Consider the following 22604-nt stretch of genomic DNA (forward strand, 5'->3'; position numbering starts at 1 on the left):
GTGCTTTGCTGCTTAGCTCTGATCTCTGCTTTCCACTCATTCTCCAATTCCCTCTGCTATAAATAAAAGTGAACCTTTTCCCTTCAGCTTGGTAGGCATGGAGCTTATCTTTTGCTTTTTCACTGGGTAAAGCATAATCCTTCCAGGTTTACCTGTGCTTTGCAGGATGCTGTATTACCTTCTGCCACATAGATGAGCTACAGCATGACCTTTCTGCACCAACAGCTTGTTCTCTGGTGATTAACCCTCTGCATGACTTAGTGCCCTTAAGAGTTACAGCCACACACAAGTGATAAAGGTATCAAAATCCTACCTCAGTAGGAATGAAAGGCTGAAACAAACATTCCAAAAGCCTGAGGAGGCTCCTTGTGAGGTTATTGTCTGTCGAGGCGATTATTTCCTTCACAAACCTCCGGACGAAGCTGATGGAGTCCTGTAAAAAAAAGCAGGAACAGCGTCACCATCCAACACATTTGACTTTGCTTTTACCTTCCAGGGTTCTGGTTTCTCCTCCTCTCCCTGCAGGCTACATTTAGCAAGGAGGGTATGAGTCAGAACGCTGCCACTTCCCACTGTGTCCCAAGTACCACTGTTTTGACTGGAGAGAAGCAAGTCAAAGCCCTTGGTTTAGTCGTAACCACAAGAAACCTCGGTGCTGATCTTTTGGCTCTGTGCAACAGTGACATGCACCTTGTGCTGTCACTGCTGCTAAATGGTTTGCTCCTTTCAGAGATTTCATTTGCACCTCTGGGTTACTCACGAAACTGGTGGTTTAGGAGCAGAGCAGAAATAACAAGACATGTTCTTACAACTTTCTCCCTGGAGTAGCTCCACTGTAAGCAATGGAGCTGCACCAAAGATGATTTTTTCCACAAAACAATTTTAAAATGAAATAAACCAAACTATAATGACCATTAAAATTAACACACCTCTGTAGGGATCAGTGAATAACCTCTATTAAACCCAGGAAATTTAGAGAGAAGTTTGTATACTGACAGTCTGAAGTGTTCCCACAGTGGCATTTAAAGCCAGGCCTTGGCCAGTCTGAGCCACTTGATACCTGAGCTGACAAGCTCTGAGCCATGGAAGGGCTGGAATGGCAGGGTAGCTCACCTTGAGGAATCTCTTGAAGAGAGATGCTAGCTTCTCTGAGAAGGGCTGCATGACATCTGGGATATTTTTCAGCCAGCACTCGACGAAGGGCTCCAGCCCCAAGATGCTGGGTTCCAGGTAAACCATGCCACAGCGGGAAACTGTGGCAGGGGAAGCAACAGCCAGATCTTGGACTTCAAACATCATGGTCATGTTCTGGGAATTGCAAAACAAGAGAAATCAAGGATCTTTCAGCAAAATCTGGTGACGCCAGAATCTTTGGTGAAGCTGAAGTCTTTCCCTTTGTAGCATAAGCCCTCCTTTTGTTGCCTTTGTGCAGCACAGCAGAGACCTGGCCAGCACAGGGCTGCTACCGAGACACCAATTTCCATACAAGTTCATCGCAGGCATCAAAGAGGCAAGTCTGTTCGAAGAGGAAGAACAACATGCAACAGGCAGCAAAAGCAGGAAGGATGAGTTACCTCTGTCAGCTTGATAATTTCCCCTGAGCTGAGACACAGCTTCTTATTGTCGTCTAGAACCGTGTTCATGTTCTCAATCCACAAAGCATCAACTGGCCCATCAAACATGTACCACTTCTTGCTGGTGTCGGTGGCCGCAGCTCCCCGTCGGATGAGTGAGGAAAGGATCCCATCTGTCCTGAAAGGTGGGAGGAAGGCAAGGCTTGGCCCATTCTGGTTTTGCTGAAATTAATGGCAAAGCTTTCACCATACAAGGTGACAGAGCTAGATTCTTACTCTGGTCCAGGATACTCGTGCCTCACCTGTTGCTAAGCTGCGTAAAGGCAATTTCATTCTTTCTTTTAGTGAGACAGATATCTCAGCCTGAGTAGCACCATGAGACAATTTCACTGAGCATGAGGATCTGAACTTCACATCACCTAACTATAAAATGCCAAGCTTCCCTTTAACACCTCTGTCCTCAGTGGAAAAAGCAAAGAGGCCTTGCTAGTATCCAGTGCAGGTGGGTTACCTGCTGTCTTTTTTGCTAAGTGTTAAGGGAGGCTCAGAACAGCTACTCTGCTAATTCATATGATTCAGTTGGATTGGTGTAGGCTAGGAGGATGAATCCAGGCTGGAGAGCATGATTCTACCCTCCTTATAACTGAAGTTGCCCATCCTCAGCTGCCTGTGACCCCAGGTGATGGTGGAGCTGGTGAACAGGAGAGCAGACACAGGAGGACTGCTGGCTATTGACAGCAAGAACTTAATCTGTACACAGAAACCTGGAGAGCAATTTCCGTTCTGGCCCTGGACTCTATTCCCATTATTAAATAATTATTTGTTATTTTTATAGTGCTAGTGAATTCCAGGGTATTGTTACTGAGATCAAGGGAAAACAGTCTGTTCTAAAGATCATCTGATTAAAACAGATGGATTTGTCTGCAAATACACTTTACATGGCTGCTGTATTTTTCTTTTTGTCATGTTGATGTGTCTGTGTGCTGCCCTTGGGCTGTCACACCATAAATAAACTGCTGAGCTTAACTGGAATATCCTATGGAATGTCCTTCAGCAGAGATGCACCAAAGCACAGGTTGGGAAGCTCTGGGTCACAGTATCAGTAATGTTTACTTGCTTGCACTTTTCTCAGAGGCAGTTAATTTCAAATTTATCTAGTTTCCCTGCTTTTACAGAACACAGCCTTTAGCTTTGTCCCTAAGCAAGTGGTGGGTGACAGCGCCAAAGGGAGATTCACACTGCTTCTCACACCTTAGCTTCTGGATAAAGTGATCTGCAAAGTCATCCTCAGGTCACATATGAAAACACAAGCAGTAGGACCTGGCTGTCAAGAGAGCGAATGGACTATTGGTTGTCACTTCCAAACTGTGTAAACAAGCAGAAGCCCTGGTAATCGAATGAAATACCCCTTTATGCCTGAAAGTTATCCCTCATCATTCAGTGCCACCAACGTATTTATTCCAAACAATTCAAGAGCGCAGCGCAGAGGTCACTTTTCTTCAGAAGCAAAGCAAGTGTTTTTAAGCTGCTGTATCTTAGAGCAGGGACATGTGCTCCAAAGCAATTGAATTATTCCTTGTTTCGCAGATAATGCTGCCAGCTGAGCTGCAGTAACCGTCTGGGCATGTGTTGGCAGCCGGGCCAAGCACACAATAAAAGATGTCAGTTTAAATCGCCATGACTGGCTATTGTGGCTTGGTGAGGATAAGGACCTGATCGCTTCTGGTTTTATGCCACTATCCTAAATAGTTTTCAGCTTGCAAGAGAAGATGCACAAGCCCAGAAGAAAAGCATTTCCCGTCTGGAAGGAAGGAAAGCAGGTTTTGTACTTTACCACTCATGCGTTAGCAAGTTGAACTCTCCATAAAGCTGGCCCATTGTAATGGATTTGGGATTCAGTACAAAGTAGCTGACTGCTTCGTAATTCCCACCACTGGCTGCAGGCTGACCTTTCAGCGACGTCATTGCAGCTGCCAGGACTTCATAACTCTGCAAAAGCAGGAAAGTTAACTGCCATGGCTCCACGATGACAAAAAGCCACTTGTTCTCACAGCAACTGCATTCAAAAGACAGTGAGAAAGCAGAGCTGGTGAAGGATAATACCATAGTAAGGAGATGCCTGGCTGTAGTCACAGAAATAATGCAATCCAGATGCAGGGGTAAGAAGTTAGACCTCCCATACCACAGGCCTGAAGAATCTTGGGACCTCAAAGTGGACTGCCTTAGAAATCTGCTGCAGAGCTAATAAACTTCAGTCTAATCTCCCAGCTTGAAATAGTGACTTATTAATGTATTTCCCCACAGCTCTAAATCATGGAATCATTAAGGTTGGAAAGGTCATCCAGCCCAACCTCACCATGCCTACTAAACCATGTACCCAAGAGCCTCGGCCACACGTTTCTTGAACCCCTCCAGGGATGGGGACCCCACCACTTCCCTGGGCAGTGCTTTACCTCTGCCCAGTGCTTTACCACTCTTTCAGTAAAGGATTTTTTCCTAATACTAAAAGGCAGCATTCTTGGTTCCCTGATGTCTATCGTAGAGAAGCTGGAAATGCTGGAGTGTGAGTTTCTGTGAAGCTTAACCATCTGCACCACTAGGCAGGCAGCAGTGCAAATCATACCTTTGTCTTCCCAGAGCCTGTTGGTCCCACTAGCATAAGGCCATGACGAACCACGGTGGTTTCATAGAGCTGGATGCACTTAGTCACAAAACCTGTAGAGGAAGATGATGCAGCGTGGGTCTGGGAGCTGCTGTTGCTTTCCTAGAGCAGAGGAGTGGATTAAAAGCCCAGGCCCAGAGGGAGCTTGTGGAAAGTCTTTCCCCTCACCATCAACATCCTTCAGATTCTCTTTGATGCAGGATTTGCGAATGGCTTCTTCCAGGATGCCATAATCAACAGGCTTTTCTCTGATCTTGGGAAACAAATCTGAGACAATACCGTTGAAAAGCTTGAGGTCATCCTGCAGGAATTTGGGTACGTTGGCATCCCTGATAGCCCGCAGGCAGATCAGCTCCTGCAAAGATTTGAGAACTCAGAACTTCAAAGATCCTGCCTCTCTTGTGTGGCCGCAGAAAAGGCCACATAAGTCTACCACAGTGTGAAGTATAAGCACATTTACCTCATTCATAGTAGGATTTTCTCTTTTGAGGTTGCCAGCTGTCGAGATGACGGTCTTCACAGCTCTCATCCCAAAGTCATAGTGGTCCTAGAAAAGGCACAGAGGAAACAATTTATTGGATACAGAGGCATCACCTAAAAAAAGAGAGAACCTATGCATGCACTTAGTTAGCAGGTAAGGAAAGAAAAATGAGGGCGTTATGCCTTCAGAACAACTGCGCCTTAATCTACATCTGCTCTCAGGATCTTTCAAACAACTAACTAGTCCTCAGCTGTACAGACTACATGTGAGGAAGACAAGAATAACTGGATGATGAAAAACCCTAAATGTAGGGAGAAGTAGGCAGGGCTGCTTGGCTCAACTGTCCTGCCACTGTAATCCTAACTAGGACTGAAAGTAAATGCAAATCCAGCAACAGGAGGAAAAACAAGAATTAGAAAGGAAGAAGGTAGATGTAGAATGGATATTGTGACTTCTTTGTGAGATGCTATCACAAGGCACCAAGAGAACTACCCATTTCACATTTAAAAAGCATTCATGGACATTAAGGCATCTACCTGGCTGCTGAGCTGCTCTGACAATAGTTTGAATGTTGTGGTGATCTTCTTTGCAAGGACTTTGGCTTCATTAAACCCAAAGGAGTAGAGTGAAATCTCAGCAATCATGGTGTAATCTGGCACCATCATAGCCACAGGACGAAAGAGAGCCTGAAATATACAGTTCCAACATGAGATCAAAACACTGCCGGATAAGATTTGTTCTCCAATGATCCTATAAACTTTCCAAAAGCATCACATCCAATCCTTGTCATGGACACACTGGTGGTCTGGGAAGCATCCAGTACCCATCTTCTTTTGGTCTGTGCAATCCACCCTCCTTACCTTCAGGTTATCAGGCAGTTCCGTACGCCCGGCATACCCTGGGTTCATTGTGATGAAGACTGCACAGGATGGCACCAGTGGGATCTCCGTGCCTTCAAACATAAAGCGATCCACCTAGAAAATTAAAAATATGATCATCCTCAAAGAATAGAGCCTGACCCGCAAACTAAATAACAGCAAAATTTTCCAAGAGGAGAACAACGGCTTTCAGTAGTTAAATTAGCAAGCACGGACACACACAGCTGCCCACAACTGTAGTGACTCAATCTGGTCCCACTGCAGGAATCCATTATTACCAGCAGTATTTTTCCCTGTTTAAGAAACTGGGCTCATGGAAGATTTACTGATAGGATACAACTTTTTTCTTGCATCTTGAACAGATTTCTTTCCCTCCAGCTGTAAACAAACATCTTCCCATTTATTCTGCAGTAGAGTTTGGACCTGAATTAATTCGTGGCAGAGAGGGCAAAGAAAAACCTAAATCCTTTTTAAAGCTGTGTAGGTAGTAATTTCAGAGGGGGGATAAAGTAATGCAGAAGAATTCACAGAGAGCAAGTTTCTAATTCCAAGCCAAAGTCAAGGAGATTTGGGTCTTAACCCCTCCGAGTCTCTGAAGAACAAAGCAGAGGCTGGCTACTAGACTGGCTGACAGCTGAGTCTCCATGTAAAGCAAACAACCACTTTACATTGAAACTCTGTGTGTGCGTAAGCATGCATTTTTATGCACATATTGGGTTTTGTGAATCCACCAAGGCTTGGGTAACACATTTAGACAAATGTGCCGCCTTTATCACAGCTCCAATTTGTATCAGCTCAGTGGATCTGCATTGGAGTGTCTCCCACACCACAGTCTGCTGGCACTACATCTCAAGCTGAGACATACTTCAGCCTTTGAGAGTGTGGGCAACTGTGGCAGTACAGACTAGGGCGAAATTACAAAACCCACCCAGGATGCTGCTTTTGTAACATCCTGATATGATGCGCCACAGCTAGGGCTTTACTCATGCCTCTCCAAGCTTAAATAGGTCTGTTTGAGTTGCCCCTGAACAGTGAAGCTTGTCCTTCATGAAGAGGCACGTGAAGACAAGGACTAGCCCAGCCCAAGCAGAGAATTTTTGTCTGCCTTTGCATCCACATATTTGTTACGTACCCTCTGCTGCTGCGCTTTCTGAATGGTTGTGATCTGGTGGGCCACCACCGACAGCACCTCGATATCAATGCGGTTGAACTCGTCAAAGCAAGCCCATGCGCCAGAGCTGGGCAAGAAAGAAGAAATGAGGGGACTCAGGAACATCACACAGGAGACAACTTGCAGTCAAAATTCCGCTAGATCTAGAAATTATGAATCCACAAACTGGGGAGGCAGCACAGAGTCAAGTGAACCTAAAAGGCTCCTCATGTCCCACAGCTACCGTGAACAGGTACAGTGGAAGGGGCTGTAGCCCTGCACCTCAACTACGCACCCCAGGCAATATGATGAGTGAGAAGGCACACGGTCCTTGCAGGACCACGGCAATCTCCTACCTGACAGTCTGGCACAAATTCTTCACGTTACAAGGTTTGGGCTTTAAAGTGGTATCCCGCTGAATTAACGTTTTGTACCTGAGCTATACGTGTAGTAGACACAATTTAAACTTCTCTTAAGTCCACTTCTCAGAGCTTTGAAGATTATGTATAAAGCTGGGAGCATGTATACGAGGAAGGTGATCTTCCCACAAGGCATCATTTAAGAAAGAAGTGAAATTACTTACAAAGAAAACATCTGAGAAAAGAGTATTAGCTTTTGTTGGAGTGACTAATTCAGATTCACCAGTGGGCAACTGACTAATTAGACCAGTTCTGCTTGAAATGTGAAGACAGAAGCTTCTCTGAGAGGATTCCTCAGGGTTTGGAGCAGTCTCTCTTGGCTGCTCAGTTTTGGATAAATTCAGAATATTCTTTCCTTCTTAAGATTAAGCAGTTTGTGGGCAAAATCTCAGTCTGATGCACATGATATTAAAACAGAGGCCAGAGCTGCAAATACTAGGTTTGCACAGGTTTCTAACACTGGATTGGTGCAAAGCATTTTAATTTTGCATTAAACGAATAAGATTTCCTTTTATTCTTTTTGTGTGTGTGTGTGTGTGTGTGGTTTTTTTTAAATTGGCTCAACTGTCCCTCCCTTCTGCAAGGAATTTTGTAACTTTGCTCATTCTGGAACCCAGTAATCCTCTTGTGAGGGCATTGCTTGCTCTTCTGCGCTGCTATGAAGATACCCACCAATTCCAAGTGCCCACCATCCCTATATCTTACCCACTCCTTCATAATGACACACAGCATTCAATTGTACCTGGCTAGTCCTTTGAAAAACTTTTCCATTGCCATAAAGTCAAGCTGGTCAGAGCAGTTGAACACCACAGTTTGAATTGCTAGTGCTTTGCCCAGGTCTTTTGTTGTTTCTGTTTTGCCTGTTCCTGCTGGTCCTGCAGGTGCTCCTCCAAATTTCAAGTGCAGAGCCCCTGTAAGCGTCAGGTAACACCTACAACAAAGAAGAGACCAGACTATGAAAAGCATTTCTACTGCTGATTTCAGTAAGATATGATCTATCAGATATGATCTATCCAGCTGGAGACAGGTAAGAATTCATCCTTTACTGTCCTGCAGAACTGCTTGGGTATGCAGCACTCTGCAAAAGAGTCAGCTATGTGGCCTTGTTTAGTATTCATGAGGGCCTGTATGGATAAATCCTTCTGCCACTGGCTACAAATCCACTCTCCAGAAAAAGGACAGTTACAAAAGGGTAAAACTGTTATTGCTGATGCATATTCTAGAGTATTAGATGTTCCCTATGCTGGTTTATAGAAGAGCTCCTTAGCTATCAGGTGGGCATTTTATATGAGTCAGAGCACTACATTAAGAATGAGGAGAGTGAAAGCAATCACTCTGAGCACTGATCACTAGGAATACAGTAGAACCAATGCCAGCGTGTTCCTATGCCCTTATCTCAGGTAATCCTCTACTGTGCAAATGGTTTCTATTTACATACATTAAGCAGTAAGAACAGCATAATCAGATCCTTGGTTTAATCTCCAGTGAGGCTTGTTCATCCAGGAAAAAAAACCTCCAAACCCAAAAAGATACTTACTGCCCAGAAAACAATCTCCTTACCTGTCTGTGAGGGGCGTGATAACCAGACGGCCAGTGTTTCCCAGATACTCATACCCATAGATAAATTCTGCATTGACTGCTCTGATGTACAGGTCCCCCTGCGTCCAGTAGTATCTAATGATGAGCGAACATGACATCAGAAAGATAAACACTGGCTGGCAGACAACACAGCAGCTCATAAGACTACAGTCTGCAAGTTTGGAGACTTGCAAGTAATTTCCTTCTTGAGAGAAGAAAGGATAAAGTAATATAACTCCTGTGCAAGAGTGTGCCCCTTCACAGTGAGGCTGAGAAACACTCAGTGTGGCTTAGTCTCTGTTGCCAAAGCAGATGCTATCAAAACTACATCTGTCTCAGATGCCTTAGAACCAGCATCCTTAGCAGACTTCACTCCTACTCCTCATAGGGCTTTTAGCAGCAACTCAGGAACACCGGTTACGGACTACACAAACTCCTGTTTCCATTTGTCATGGACATGGCTTGTGGGTAAGGAGAATTAAGACCGGCCAGGGAGGCCAGGTCAGGTTCAACAGCTGTAGTCTCTACCTGAGCTGGGAGATCCACTCAAAATCATTCATGCTTGTCACGTTCTCCTCAATCAGCTTTGCTGCAACATCCTTGGCATGGACCTCAATCACAATAAGAGCTGACAACACTGCTCGCTGCGTCTTAGACAATTTGCCACGGACCAGGGCAACCAGATCGCTCAGCTGGGTAAGGAAAAGAAAGTACTCTGAAGTAACCCACATCCCGAAGTTCCAGCCTGGACTATCACAGTGCAGTCAAACTCATGGCATGCTAAATCCAGGTCACACATAAGAATGACTGCTCAGAAAGCAAATACTGCTCAGGGCTGGCTCAAAGCTGACTTCTGCCTACACCATTACCATGTTCAGGTGAAAGGAAAGAGTCAGGGCCACCATGAGGCCCAGAGCTGAGGACACCATATCTCTCAGGTATTAGGGGTGATTAGATGCAGGGAACAGGTATGAAGGAGATTGTTTCACTTTTATTTCTATTGTCCATCACTTCGTTCTCTCCAACCTTTGACTTCTTGGGTGACCCTGGAGAAGTTAACTTACATGTTCTTTCAGTCTTCAGGTAACGATCATATTATCAGTCCAGTACATTATTTGAGGTTTACAATGACAAATATCCTAATGGTTCAGGTGAAAAGAACCTGGGTTTTAACCTGTTTTTGAGCTGTGCTATGCAGGACTGTGTCTCTGTTTCTCCTACAACACTGTCCTGGTTGTATTTATAAGTTATCTAAGGCCTGATGGTTGAAAAAATCTCCATCTGGCAAAATCCCACCCTACATTCATTTTCATACCTGAGCACTCAGCTGTGGGAAAAGCCTGCTGGACAAATCTCCAGCTTCCAGAGCTTCAGACACTTCCTTTGTCCAGAAAATCTGGCAGCCAGCAATGACCACTTGGCCAGGCCACTGCAAGACCCATGTAGTACGTGGAGTCTTAAAATGAAGAAAAGATGGTAAGACAATGATTTATTTCTTTTCAATTTCAATGTCTTCCTGCTATGAGATGAATCTGTGAGACCCAAAAGAATGTTTCCCCTCCTCTGGCCTGTTCTAACTTTCCTAGCTGCACATTTTCACCCTGAGTAGAAAACAGTAACAGAAATATCTGAGACCTTTTGTTTTTTTCAGCCTTTCTTCCTCCCTAGACCCAAACCAATAAAAATCTAGATTTTTATACTTTTTTTTTAAAGTGTAACTTTTAGACAGAAACCAGAGCCAAGATGCATCCCTTGATGCACTGACTGAAACCAACAGTTCACAGTGCCTTGTCTGCCTTTACCAGCATGCTGTGAGAGACATGAGAGCTGAAGAAGACAAAGGAGAGTAGATCCTTATAAAGAAGTTGCCTGGAGAGAGGAATAGAAATGTATTCACACAGCGTTCTTCTCTGATATTCAGAAGTGTTCTGTGGCTGTTAGGTGAGGTTGGAGGCTCTGCATTCTTCTGGACCTTTAGCTATTTGCCCAACTGCACATTCTGCGCTTGACCTCCACACAGTCAGATTAAAGGTTGTGTTTTAAAACTAAGAGAACATCACAAATTCATCAGCTTCATCGCTGGTGACTCCTATGGCAAACCTGGAACCAAGACACCAGAGACCGGCCAGTCTGCAATAAACCTCTTACCTCTGAATAAACACCAACTGATCTTTCTATATTGTCCCGTACACTGGCCTTCATGGATTTCTCAACTTCCAGCAGCCAATCCTCCACATTTTCAGTGGGATAGACGGGAATAAAGAGCTTCACCTCTTCTCCTTCAGCAGAGTACATATGCGTGATCTGTAGGTCCTCCTGGAACTGTAGCTAATGGAAGAAGTGCAACAGGACATGTGAATGGAGGATTTCTTTTCTATTCCTGCCTTCCTGCCTGAGGGGAGAGCCAGCCTGCAGTGGTTTATGAACATTACAAATCTGGTGCCAAACTTGGTTGTCAATAGCAATAATAAAGCCTGCAACAGATGTGCGAAATGACCTCTCCAAAAAATGGAGGATGATGATATGACAACAAGAGATTCACATCATTAGTTTAACTTGAGTGAAGCAAATGAAATTATAGGCAGGATGAACATTTCTCATTGCCTGTCTAGGATTCAAACCCACGATTCCTGTTCAATTCTGTAGACTCAATTTCCCTTGAAGTCAAAGTGCCTGATTTTAAGAGTAAAATTTTAGCAGCTTCTCCAGTGCCCCAGCATATCACTCAAAGTCCACTTATTTATTCCAATGGCTTTGTACCAGGTTTCCAGTTCAATTTCCTTTCTATTTTCCCACGTTAATGACTAAGAGATTGGTTTTAGTGTCTGAGTATTGTGGTGGTGTGAGCTGTGACCAGTCATGGAGCCTGAAGTTTATCAGGAATAATAAAGAGGGAAAATAGCCGAGTTAACCCCAGATCCTAAGTAGGGATGAAGGCAGAAACTTAATTCAGTTCAGGCTCGTTCACTCATTGTCCCTCCTGAGGCTGTCAGCAAGAGCAGGATTGAATCCTAACCAGGTGCCTGTATACAATGCCAGACAGCTACGTCTGAGCTATTTCTCTTGGCCTCTGTGGTGGGATGGACAGACATCTCCAGAGAGAGTGTCTAAGTGAATTTCTCTAAGTTGCCCTTTGCAGATATCTATTTTCCCCTCATTGTCTAAAAAGCAATTGAGGATGCCCAGTTCAGAGGCAGATGCCTGGCTTTGAAATGACATTGTTCAAAACCCCCTCCAGGGCAGGCAGCACCTTGCAATGCCTACACATAGTTACAGGTTCCCAGGAGATACATCTCCGCACAGGATAATGTGAATGTTTCTCATCTCCGCAACCTCCAAGTTCCCATGACACCAGCATCCAAAGGTGGGCCAAGCCACCAGGGTGCTTGCTTTGCCTACCCGTGCAATGTTCTCAAAGCATTTGCGGAGGTGAGGTTGCACAGCAGTGGGGTCTTTTGTCTGAGACAGTATTTCCAGCAGCTCATCATCTGATAGGAAGTAGAACCTAAAAAGACAGAGTGAGGAATGAGGAGAGGCTCTCTTCACCGTAGCATCAGGGGCTAGTCCTGGCAAGACGAGGAACAAGCCCGTTGCTAGAGACTCCATTCCTGACTGCTCACTGATCTCGCTGTATTTGTGTAGGAGAGTGGTAGCCACGGTCCAGCCGTCTACCTTTCTGCAGAGACAGACTCCTCTGCCTGCAGAAGTCAGTTATTTCCATGCAAAGTGGGTTTAAAGGAGGATCAAAGAATAGTGGTATTCCTTCAGGAATAAAAGAAGGAGTTACACAAAGGTTTTCATTTAACCCCATCCTTTCTCGAAAAATCACAAGGCACAGATACACAATGGTGCTACCAGACTGCCCTTAACTCACAACACTTGTGCCTGCCCGCTTTCTCCCCATCAGATGGCAGCATTGAAAGGCACAGCCTTGCTTATGTTTGCAGTCTCATGACAACATCCTAAGCTTCGATTGTTTTGCTCTTTCTTGGCAGAGTAAACTGGACTGAGCCTCTCCTTTTGTATTTTCTGAACCAAGGAGCGTGATCCAGCCCACTGAAATTCGGGGTTACCTGGGAAAAGCTCTTCTCTTGGTCTCCAGATAGTCACTCAGCCCTTTCTGCACAAGTTCGAGCAGTTTGTTACATTTTTTCAGGTTCTCTAGTAGCGCAGGATCAGGGCACAAAGAAATCACCTACAAACAGAATGGAGAACAGAGGAAGCATCAGTATTCTGAGCATGTGGGAGCTAAAGCAGTGGAGATAATTGGGTTGCCCAGTGATGTTCCTGATAGGATTTAAACGACTCATTCACAGGAGCACTTTCACAGGAATCTGTGAAAGCAGCGGTATGAGCTTTGTGGGCAAGGAGGGGAAAAAGCACTTAGGGATGCAACAAGCACATTTCTGGGCTCCCCTAAATACAAACATTTGTAATATGGAATACAAACAGTGCTAGAGTCCTGTGAAGTGGAGACTGGAGAACAGAAGATTGCAGAGCACTGTTACCAGGACACAGAAACAGGCAAAGGGCACCAGAAGAACCAAACAATGGCTCTAAATAATTTTAAAGAGTCAGTCTTGAGAAGGAATCAAAGGAGTTTGTTTATGGGTTAGGGTTATAGCAGGGCTGGTTTCAAGAGCTGTAGGAGGTAAGGAGTCTGTGTGCTGAGGAGAAGGTATCTGGTGGTGTGGACAGATTGGTGCAAAGTATTGTGGGGAATTACTCTGTTTGGACACCAGAACCTAAGCTCGTGTTCCAAGAGGAGAAAACTGGCACACCAACCTGGGCAAAGCTTCATGGTTTATACAGCACTGCTTATGCCCTCACCATTCCAAAAGCAACAAGTCAAAGGCCGTCCTTGTGTGAAGACAGCTCCAAGGAATTTGGGATACCTGCACTGGCTTTCATCAAGGCACACACCTCAGGGTTTTCGTTAGCATTCTTCATGATGTTCCTCCACTCAGTATCCATGGCCTGATAGTGTTGGCTTTCCAATGGAAGCTGTCTTTTGATGTCCTCTGATCTAAAGATGGGCTCCAAGTAGAGCCAAGAACGCTGGCAGTTCAGCCATTCCTCTAGGACATCCTAGTGGGAAGGAAGAAGGGCATATCAGGACACCACACTTTGAATCTGTTCGACAAAACCATTCAAACAGTGCTGTAGGATGAGTTTAAAAAACAAATAAAAGAAAAAGAAAAAGGATGTGATGCTGCACTTAGATTTTAGAATGGTGCAAAGTCAACCTGCAGCACCAGGAGCTGGAAGCTCATTCCCAAATAATTAACAATGAAATAATGTAATCATTCCCTTTGCAAACCATTGTCAGCAGACATTGGAACCAACACCAACTGGTTTAATGTGGGTAGTTTAGACCTACACATAGGCCAATATTGCAGCTCGAAGGGACTTTGCAGTGCTAGGTCAAATTTCCACAGCTAGCGTTCCTGTATTTTACAGAAGATAGAAGTGAGCACATAGTAAGACGGGGATTTTATTTTGTGAAAAGAGCTTTTTATGGAAAGAAGAATGACAAATAAAATATGCCACACTCTGCAATTTTTGTCACATCTTCTCTCCTGCCTGATATACCTCAGACTCAGCATTGCCTACAGAATGATCCATGAAAACATCTTTGAATTAAGAGAAAGGTTGAAAGGCTAAACATTTAAATTAGGCATCAGACAGGAAACTCTTTGTCAGGCATTCAAAGGAGCAAGAAGTAGGTTGGAAGAACATCCTCCTCTTCCATTTTCAGGCACGGGAGACTGAAAGGTATGGGGAACCTGTCCAACATTGCAAAGCAGCTCAGATATTTGAATCCCTTTCAGACTGCCTTAGTCACGTGCACCATCTACCATTCCTGAATGCAGGCAGCCACTAGACCTAGCAAGAGATGGGTTTTTCCAATAACACAGGCAATGGTGCTCACCGTGCTCCATCGGCTAACCCTGATAAGCCACTTCCCAAAGGGGATTCATGGGCCTTCAGCGACAGGAATGAATGCAATCAAAAGAAGGGATAGGAAAGGCAGCGTGAAAACACAGACAACATCACAGCCAAAACTACACAGTAAATAACTGAATTTCCCCATGTCACCCACTGCCTTACGGCGCAGAGGAACATTTCTATGTCCTCATGAGACAAAACCAGCACTCCTGACAGCCTGTGGCCAAGCACCAGATGGTAAATGGCAATAAACAGAATAAGGTATCTATGAATAACAGATAACAATGCTACTATGCATAAAATGCCAGAATTTACAGAGTTCTCCCACCAGATACGTGTATTAGAATTTTTCTCCTGCAGCAAAACACTGTTCTGCTGGCTGAGTCCTGCTGGCTGCTGACCATTCGGGCTCTGGTCTGATGACGAAGTGCTGGCATGGTCTGCCAGATCCTGCTCTAAACAGCAGCCTTCCACGTGCTTTCCTACACTGAGGTGTGAATGGTTAGCAGGGATTTCACAGGTCCTGCAAGAATCTGTAAGGTTCACTTAGTATAATATGACTAGAGATGCCAGGAGGAGAGAGTAGCAATGGGAGAACCCTGCCCCCACCAAAGACTGTTACAATAGGAAGCAAACCAGCTGGAATTTCAGCACTGCTGTTTGCAGAATAAGGCCTTGAGTTTATCCTGATTTTCGCTAGAGTCAGAGGGCTTTGATTGGCCCTCTTCCTCCCTGCAAACTAATATTCTCTTGATAGCTGCCCTCCCAATTCCCTAGCACAAAATCCATGTTTCCCTTCACCACACGTGTGTGGGTAAGGGACTGATACCTGTGTCATCCTCAGCTTATTTTCCCATGTGTTCATCCTTTCCTCAAAAGGCTTCTTGAATGGAGAGAAGAACATGCTCTGAACCATGCCGATGTGATCGTCTAGGAGCTGAGAAGCTTCATCGGTGCTTTTCAGAATAAAGGTACCCGTGTCTTTGTAAAGCATCACAGTAAATAAAATGGAGTTCCATTCACTTTCAATCTTGTTTAGTGCCTGAAACAGAGAGACAAGCAATTTAATTTTCAGATACAACCCGTGCAATGGTTATCCCAGTTTCCACAACTCTCTTAATGCCTCTCTCTAGTGAGTGATAGATTTTTGCTCTTGGATTCCACTGTAAGCTGCAGGTGTGCATGACACATTCAGCAACAGCATGTTTCCTCTGCATTGCCCATGAACTCAACACCTCAACACTGTCCTAAAAGGAAAACCTTGAGGGGAAAAAAGGGCAATTTCATCTCCAGGCCCATTTACACTACCAGATGCACAGAGGCTACCAGCAATGTGCCTATTAAAGACTATGGTTAACGATGGCTTTGTGAGAGGCATAGCTGTCTATTGGGAACTCATCTGAGTTTTCAGAGAACACAAGCTGCCAGAAGGTAATGACATTCAATCAAGACCATCTTAGGTCACATCCAAACTGGTGAACTGAAGCTGAAAGACTATCTAACCTATGAATCTCCAGAGCCAGCAAGTCTTCCCTGCATGTTTACTGTGTTAAAAGATCTGCCGCCTCCATTTCCAGTCACAGCTGATCTCCCTGACATAATGTTTGAATGTCAGGATGCAGACAATCAATTTATTTTAACTTAAACAATTACTAACCTCACACTGAGGTGTGCATCCCAACCAGTGGATCGTGTAACCACCAGACAGTGCTATTATGCTACGACTGTAAATTCTACGCAAAGTGAAATGACTTCTAGTGTGTGAACGCAGTTGTGTGAACACATTGCTTCTCTCTCTCTAAGGGCAGCAGCCTTTTTACTTTTGCTGCACAAGGTGTCTTAACGCTCTGGGACAAAAGAAACACGACTCAAAGAAATGACTGCTTGCTCAACAGAAATACATATGAGAAGCAACCAAAGACACAGCAAGTCCCTCTCTCCTCACATTCTCAATGGTGTATTCCTTGCCAGCTATCTCAGCTACTTTGGTAATGCTCTCGATATGGTCCAGTAGCTTCATATCCAAGCAGAAACCAAGTGTCAGATTGGGTTCTAGCTTGATATCGATGTTAATATCTTCCGACAGCATCTCCCAGTGCCGGCTTCTCATGCCAGGATTGTGCAGCCCTTGAATTAAGGGGATGTACGGTCTGAATTCTTCAATCTTGTCTCGAAACTCCATTGCCACACCCTGGCAGGCTTTCAGGGAGAGAAACAAAAGAACATCAGCAATAACAGCGCGTGAGGAATTTGCCTTAAAGAACTGTGAAGTTCTGTAAAGAACTGTGTAGAAGTTATCTATAGCTTGATGTACTTGCAGACACACGGTACAGGACAGGTAAGCAGCAGGAGAGAGCAGTGGAAAAGACAGGTTTGAAGTAATGAGGACACAAAGACTCTCTCTACATGGCTACTAAGCAGGGATGCAAGCTCATTCTCAGAAGCAGACCTGCCTGTTAGACAAAAGTCTGTTACAGGCAAGTCCACGGTGAGCAGAAGCATGCCTAGAGCTCACTGGAAGATGAGAAGCAAACAAATTTAATTCCTTAATATGGTCCCAAGCATGATGAAGCCCCATCTGCCAACAGATATTTTAGAAGATACAGTCATCGTTCCACAATCTTCACTTCCTTAACAAGATTGGACTGCGAGTTATCTCACCCCTCAGCTCAGGCTAATCTAAATAGAAGATGGACAATACACATAGGAATTAGAAGTAGGCTAGGATCACAGGCAGCTGTGGAAGTAGAAACCATGCAGGAGGGACCCTGCCAACCTATGGCCATACTAGAGCCAAAGATACTTCTGCCTTACAGGAAGGACAAAGTCAAGGAAAGGGCTTTTGCTCTCCAAGGGCATCCTGGAAGCCCATGTCTCCACACTGTTCACATCCTGCCCTTTTTAGCTTCTGCTGCTACAGAAATAGGCAAAGAATGTGGGACTTGCTTCCTTTGCAAAATCTCAACAGAGCACGTGCCTCCCTTTATTGCACCCTGCGCGCTCGCACTGCACACTCACAGCAAGGATGTGACCACGCTCCCTCCTGGCTACTCTGCAAAGACAAGGCAGACTCAAGGATGAAACATACATTTTACCACATGCTAGGGAATATTGCAATGAATATGAGCAGGTATTCTTAGTATTTCTGTTTACCATAATGATTCATAGTTACTCACGCATCCACTCATCACCTCCTCCACTGGGGCTGATTCATGGCATTGTTTAAGAGCAAGTTCAAGTTAAAAAGGATGAATCAAAAATCTCCCACTGCAAAATATATTTCAATCTAAGCCATCTGGCAGGGGATTTTAGAATTATCCCTAAAGAATGGCCAATGCATCTCTGAGAATCATGGAATGGGAAGTTAAGCTACAACTGAAGTCTCAATTCCAGCTTTACTAGGAGCCATGATTAAAAGACTTTCACGTGACTTGCAAGGGCTGAATGTGATCATCTGAGCTTCACACAGATTCAGGCAGGGAAGAAAACAGTTATTACATTCGCACAGATAATTTCCAGGTTTTACAGTTTCATGTTATTCCTAATGAAACTATGATCTCTTCTGGCTTTCCATTAAACTAATTGGCCAATAAAGAAAATAAGATTGGCCAAGAAAACAGCACCTAGAAGACCCAGATTCAAGTTCCTTTGCTGCCTGAATTGCGTAAGGGCTTAAGCCCACATGTCTAGCCACTGGGCTACATAGTAATTTGCTATAACTAGTCTGAGCTATTGTACTTTATACAAATGAGTAAATATTAACTGCGAGATAAGAGGGCAGCTTTTATCTCAGCATTGTTTTGGGAATTAGGTATAAAAGGGATTTGCAGCCTAGTTGTTTCCATGCCAAACTGGTACTTCAAGCAGCAAACTAGCATCTAGATGTGAATTATCATAGATCCAGACAAAAAAGTGGAAAATTACTTTTCTCAGCTGGCTCCAACACACACAACACATCCATGCAACACCCTGACAATCCCTGTTCGCGGCACTCTGTGATACGCCTCACACCAAAATGCTGATATGCATTGATTTCCTTTCCCCAGGCTGTATATCTACCTGGTGAATCCTTGAACTGCTTCACGCATCTCTGCATTGTCTTAAATGACTCACTGACGTTCTTTTCTAGCTGCTCGGTGTCGATTTCCATAAGAGGACCGTTTATCCAGCTCTTATACCACTGTGTCCAGTCTGACACTGTAGTCCAGAGATCAAAGTATGGCTGGAATTCCTTAACCATCTTGGATAGCTTGCCGTACTTTGGAAAGCAAGAAACAGCAAGCATAAGCATCAAACGTATTCTCCCTTGGATGATAACTCAAAAGACAAAAAAAGGCACAATTCCTTTTCTGAATCTCAAGCAAGCAATGAGAAAACATGTACTTCAAAAGGATGTATGAGACTGCCTCTCCTGGGACCATAATGTAGGTTCCGAGGGAGAGCAACTAGAAGAGCTGGGCTTCATACACCCAGGCCAAAATGCATTCAGTGGAGCTGTGCCTGCACCATGTGTCTGGCACAGAAAGCACACTCTCCATGTGCCTCTACAAGTACTCTGCTGCAGAATGAGGAGATTTGGATGGACAGGCCTCACACAATCAGTGAAAGCACACACTGCACGTCTTACTGAAACCAGATTGAGAGGCAGAAAAGGAACACATGAACTCCACTTGTAATCTGTGGCCAGACTGGGCTGGACATTCACCTGGGATCAGCTCTCCTGCTCACAGTGGAGTGACGGAGCAGTGTGGTCACTCTATAGGATCATGGAGCAGTTAATCAGATGAAGAAAGAGCATGAAGATTCCTTCATAAGGAACTGTGTCTCATTATTTACTTTGCCTACCACCTACAAGGCCCAACAAAGATTAAGGTCCTGTAGGTACAGGACCTGACACTTACATTAGTGACTTTCATCCTGAAGATTCTTTCCCTGTTGTTGTAGAGAACTGCTAGATTCTGGAGCTCCTTTAGCTGTTTCCTGACCTCCCTTGCTTTGTTAGCCAACTCTTGAGCTTGGTTTACGTCTGCCTGAACAGAAAATCCACCTACAGTCAGCTGGAAGACAAAAGGAAGGCATAAGGTGTGGCACTGAAGACAACCGATGCATCTGGAGGTGTCTGCTTCCTGGTGTGCTCTTTGTCACATTCAAAGGCAAGATTTTTATGCTCACAATTTCACCTCCCCTAATCCAATTCCACTTCTGTTTAGACCACAACAAAAACAGTAAGGAGAAGCATTAATGACTTGGTCAGGTGGACATAAGTGCAAACGTGATGACCAGCTGCTTTTCATCTATGTGACAACAGACAATCCCTGAAGACAAGGAGCAAAGAGTCAGTGTCCAAACTTCCTGGTACAGAATTTATACTGTCGTTAATTACGGAATCAGTGAAGCAAAAATAATAGTTCTACTAGAGTATTGTCTTTTGCACAAAAATGAAACTTAATCAATTAAGTCCAAATTCCAAGAAAAAAAGTGGGGTGAAGGTGTGATAATTTTTGGTCCAACGATACATCGATCTAAAATCTCATCTGACTAAAATCTCATCTGACATTTTCCCACCTGGCTGACCACAAGAACTTCAAGGTCCCTTTCTTTGGACAGTTTTATTGTAAGGGGCTTAATACCTCCATCTCTTCCAGTTTGTCTTGAAAGCCATGCTGATCTATGACCTGGATTTTGCGAAATCTGTCTTCATCCTCCTGGTGCTGGAGGCGAATGGCCTCAGTTTGCATACTTATTTTCTGAGGCCAGGAACTTGCAGTCCACCTGCACTCACATGATTGAGCAAAACAAACCAAAAAAAAAAAAAGAGAGAGAAAAAGCGGAATGAGAGAAGCTTTTTGAGCATATGTTTGAAATGCTCAAAATAACAGAATGAGAAAGCCAACTCCCACCAAAAAAGGAAGCTTTACAACAACAGAAACACATGTGGTTTCAACAAAACACTTTTTTCCAGCTTGTCTTGTTGATATGCAGTCCTTGTGACTAGGCTATTCAATTGGAGAAGGCTGGGGAAAAGTGGAGGGCCTTTTTAAAAAGGAACAAATCCAGTATGTTACTGAAAAGCGAGGAGACAGCAAAATAACAGTTGGCATCCAGAAGGAATGTCTGTCTTTGAATGTATTCACAAGGAATTGAAAAAAAAATGGGGTCAGATTCTTGGCTTGTGGCTTTTCAGGGCTACTGAAAAAGCCAGACTATGGTTAAGCAGGGGGGTCCAGGGTAACCCAGACCCAGTGAAGCCCTGGACAGCAAGGCTTCTGCGGGGCACCTTAGGGAGTGCAATGCAGATACAGGTGGGGCTGCACAAAGTGGCTGCTCATGCCAGGCAGGTTTCTTGCTTCTTGCTCAGCCGTGGCCCACTCATTACTCCATTTGGACTCGTTAGCATGTGTGCAATGCCAGATGCAAGCCTTGCAGCATTATGCTCGAGTTCACTCCCACCCCTGCTGCCTGGGGATGCAGCAGTCTCCTACTAGTTCTGTATGCGCCAGGTCTGGCCAGTGGCTGTGCAGCTACAGCTGTCCTAAGCTGCCCTAGAGATGAGCTGCTTTCCTGCAGCTTCTCTGGGGTTTTTGCATCACCGTCCTGTGTTTCTAGTTTCAGGAGCACTCCGCAGAGAGTCATTAAAGTTGCAGACACACTAGATCAAGTCCATGTCGTAAAAGATGTGCTTCCAGGGCTGAGCTGACTTTAGAAGCTGTGTACCTGTGTTTGTGAGCTGACTCTGCTACTGAAGCATAGCCAGGCCCCAATCTGCATAACATAGCAAAGATAAGATGAAGAGGAAACTGCATGGAAAAGAAATGCAGTAACAATAACTCAAGGTTCATGTTCCTTCCTAGTGCTAAGCAAACCCTGGTAGCGTTCCTACCTTGGAAGTTTTCATTGAGTTTCAGACACAGACAAAACTGTGTACTTTGAGACCTTGCAAATGTGTCAAAGAAAAAGCCCAAGAGAAAAGAACTTTAATGTGTTAAACAGGTTAAAGCTACCAGTTTGCCTTGCCGCAGGCCAGAAGGCAGCATGAAGCCATGCTTCTTCTCTACCAACTTCGTTTCATGAAGTCAGTGCTCATAAAGCCTGACAGGCACTTTAAAGTTCTGCTAGAACCCTTGATAGACACAGAGCCCCTGAAGCACTGAGAATGGTAATTGCTGCAAAGAGTCCCATTTTGACAGTGGGAGAAATGCCTTGTGCTCACTTGTCACTGAAATCTTCTTCGGTGAGATTGTAGAGGAATTCCTCCATGACCTCGTAATCTTCCATGACTTCACGAATCAGTTCCTGCATAGGGTAAGAGACAAAAATTAGACACCTTTAGACCATACTGCTTCCAGCTCCCTGGTGTATTCCGCATTTTAATTAGGTGCCTTTGAAGGCCGTTATTCACACAAGCTTAACATGATGTAGGCTTCTTCTCTGCTTCATGGACAGTAGGAATGGATTTACAACCCCTTGTTCTGCGAATGATCACGCCACCATCACCCTCTGTTCTATGGGAAGGAAAAGAAGTGTGACCTAGATAAAATGCTAGAGAGAAATTGAGTGTTTTAGGTTATCCCCCAGGTTCTTTCCTTGCAATGAACAAGTCAGCTTATAGCTTGATGCCTTTGTACTCCATTTGTTCAGCTGGGAGAAGACCTACACTTCAAATAACTCTGAAATAACTCAGCATCAGAATGCCCTGTTAGGAGAGATAAGTTAACAGCAATATGAGCATTTGGTGGTAGAAGTATTTTCTTGAAAACAACGTTCATTTTTAGAAGACAGCTATTCAGTACACAAATGCTGCATGGAACGTGAAGCAAACAAGACTTCTGGGAAAGATTTTTCACTGCTATTTTTTTTGTATAGATCTTTAAATTCATGATATGTGTATTTAAAAATCCTAATCTCTGGCATTA

At 44.4% G+C, this 22604-nt stretch overlaps 1 protein-coding gene across 1 annotated transcript in view; it reads right to left on the minus strand.

Moving 5' to 3' along the window:
- The window catches only part of DNAH1 (dynein axonemal heavy chain 1), a 61702-nt gene that overhangs the window by 25372 nt on the left and 13726 nt on the right, over nt 1-22604 (minus strand). The window contains exons 15-38 of the mRNA XM_069866302.1: nt 21902-21984; nt 20322-20463; nt 19593-19748; nt 18751-18949; nt 16637-16890; nt 15521-15733; nt 13666-13830; nt 12816-12937; nt 12142-12247; nt 10891-11070; nt 10058-10198; nt 9271-9434; nt 8725-8838; nt 7907-8095; nt 6728-6833; nt 5578-5691; nt 5254-5403; nt 4697-4783; nt 4405-4591; nt 4198-4289; nt 3409-3563; nt 1575-1752; nt 1114-1308; nt 314-433 (exon numbers count right to left, since the gene is read on the minus strand). Coding sequence (XP_069722403.1) covers nt 314-433; nt 1114-1308; nt 1575-1752; nt 3409-3563; nt 4198-4289; nt 4405-4591; nt 4697-4783; nt 5254-5403; nt 5578-5691; nt 6728-6833; nt 7907-8095; nt 8725-8838; nt 9271-9434; nt 10058-10198; nt 10891-11070; nt 12142-12247; nt 12816-12937; nt 13666-13830; nt 15521-15733; nt 16637-16890; nt 18751-18949; nt 19593-19748; nt 20322-20463; nt 21902-21984 — 3612 coding nt within the window. The remainder of the gene's footprint in view (nt 1-313; nt 434-1113; nt 1309-1574; nt 1753-3408; nt 3564-4197; nt 4290-4404; nt 4592-4696; nt 4784-5253; nt 5404-5577; nt 5692-6727; nt 6834-7906; nt 8096-8724; nt 8839-9270; nt 9435-10057; nt 10199-10890; nt 11071-12141; nt 12248-12815; nt 12938-13665; nt 13831-15520; nt 15734-16636; nt 16891-18750; nt 18950-19592; nt 19749-20321; nt 20464-21901; nt 21985-22604) is intronic.

The sequence above is a fragment of the Phaenicophaeus curvirostris genome, chromosome 11 (genome assembly GCF_032191515.1).
Source record: "Phaenicophaeus curvirostris isolate KB17595 chromosome 11, BPBGC_Pcur_1.0, whole genome shotgun sequence".
In the NCBI taxonomy this organism is placed as follows: Eukaryota; Metazoa; Chordata; class Aves; order Cuculiformes; family Cuculidae; genus Phaenicophaeus; species Phaenicophaeus curvirostris.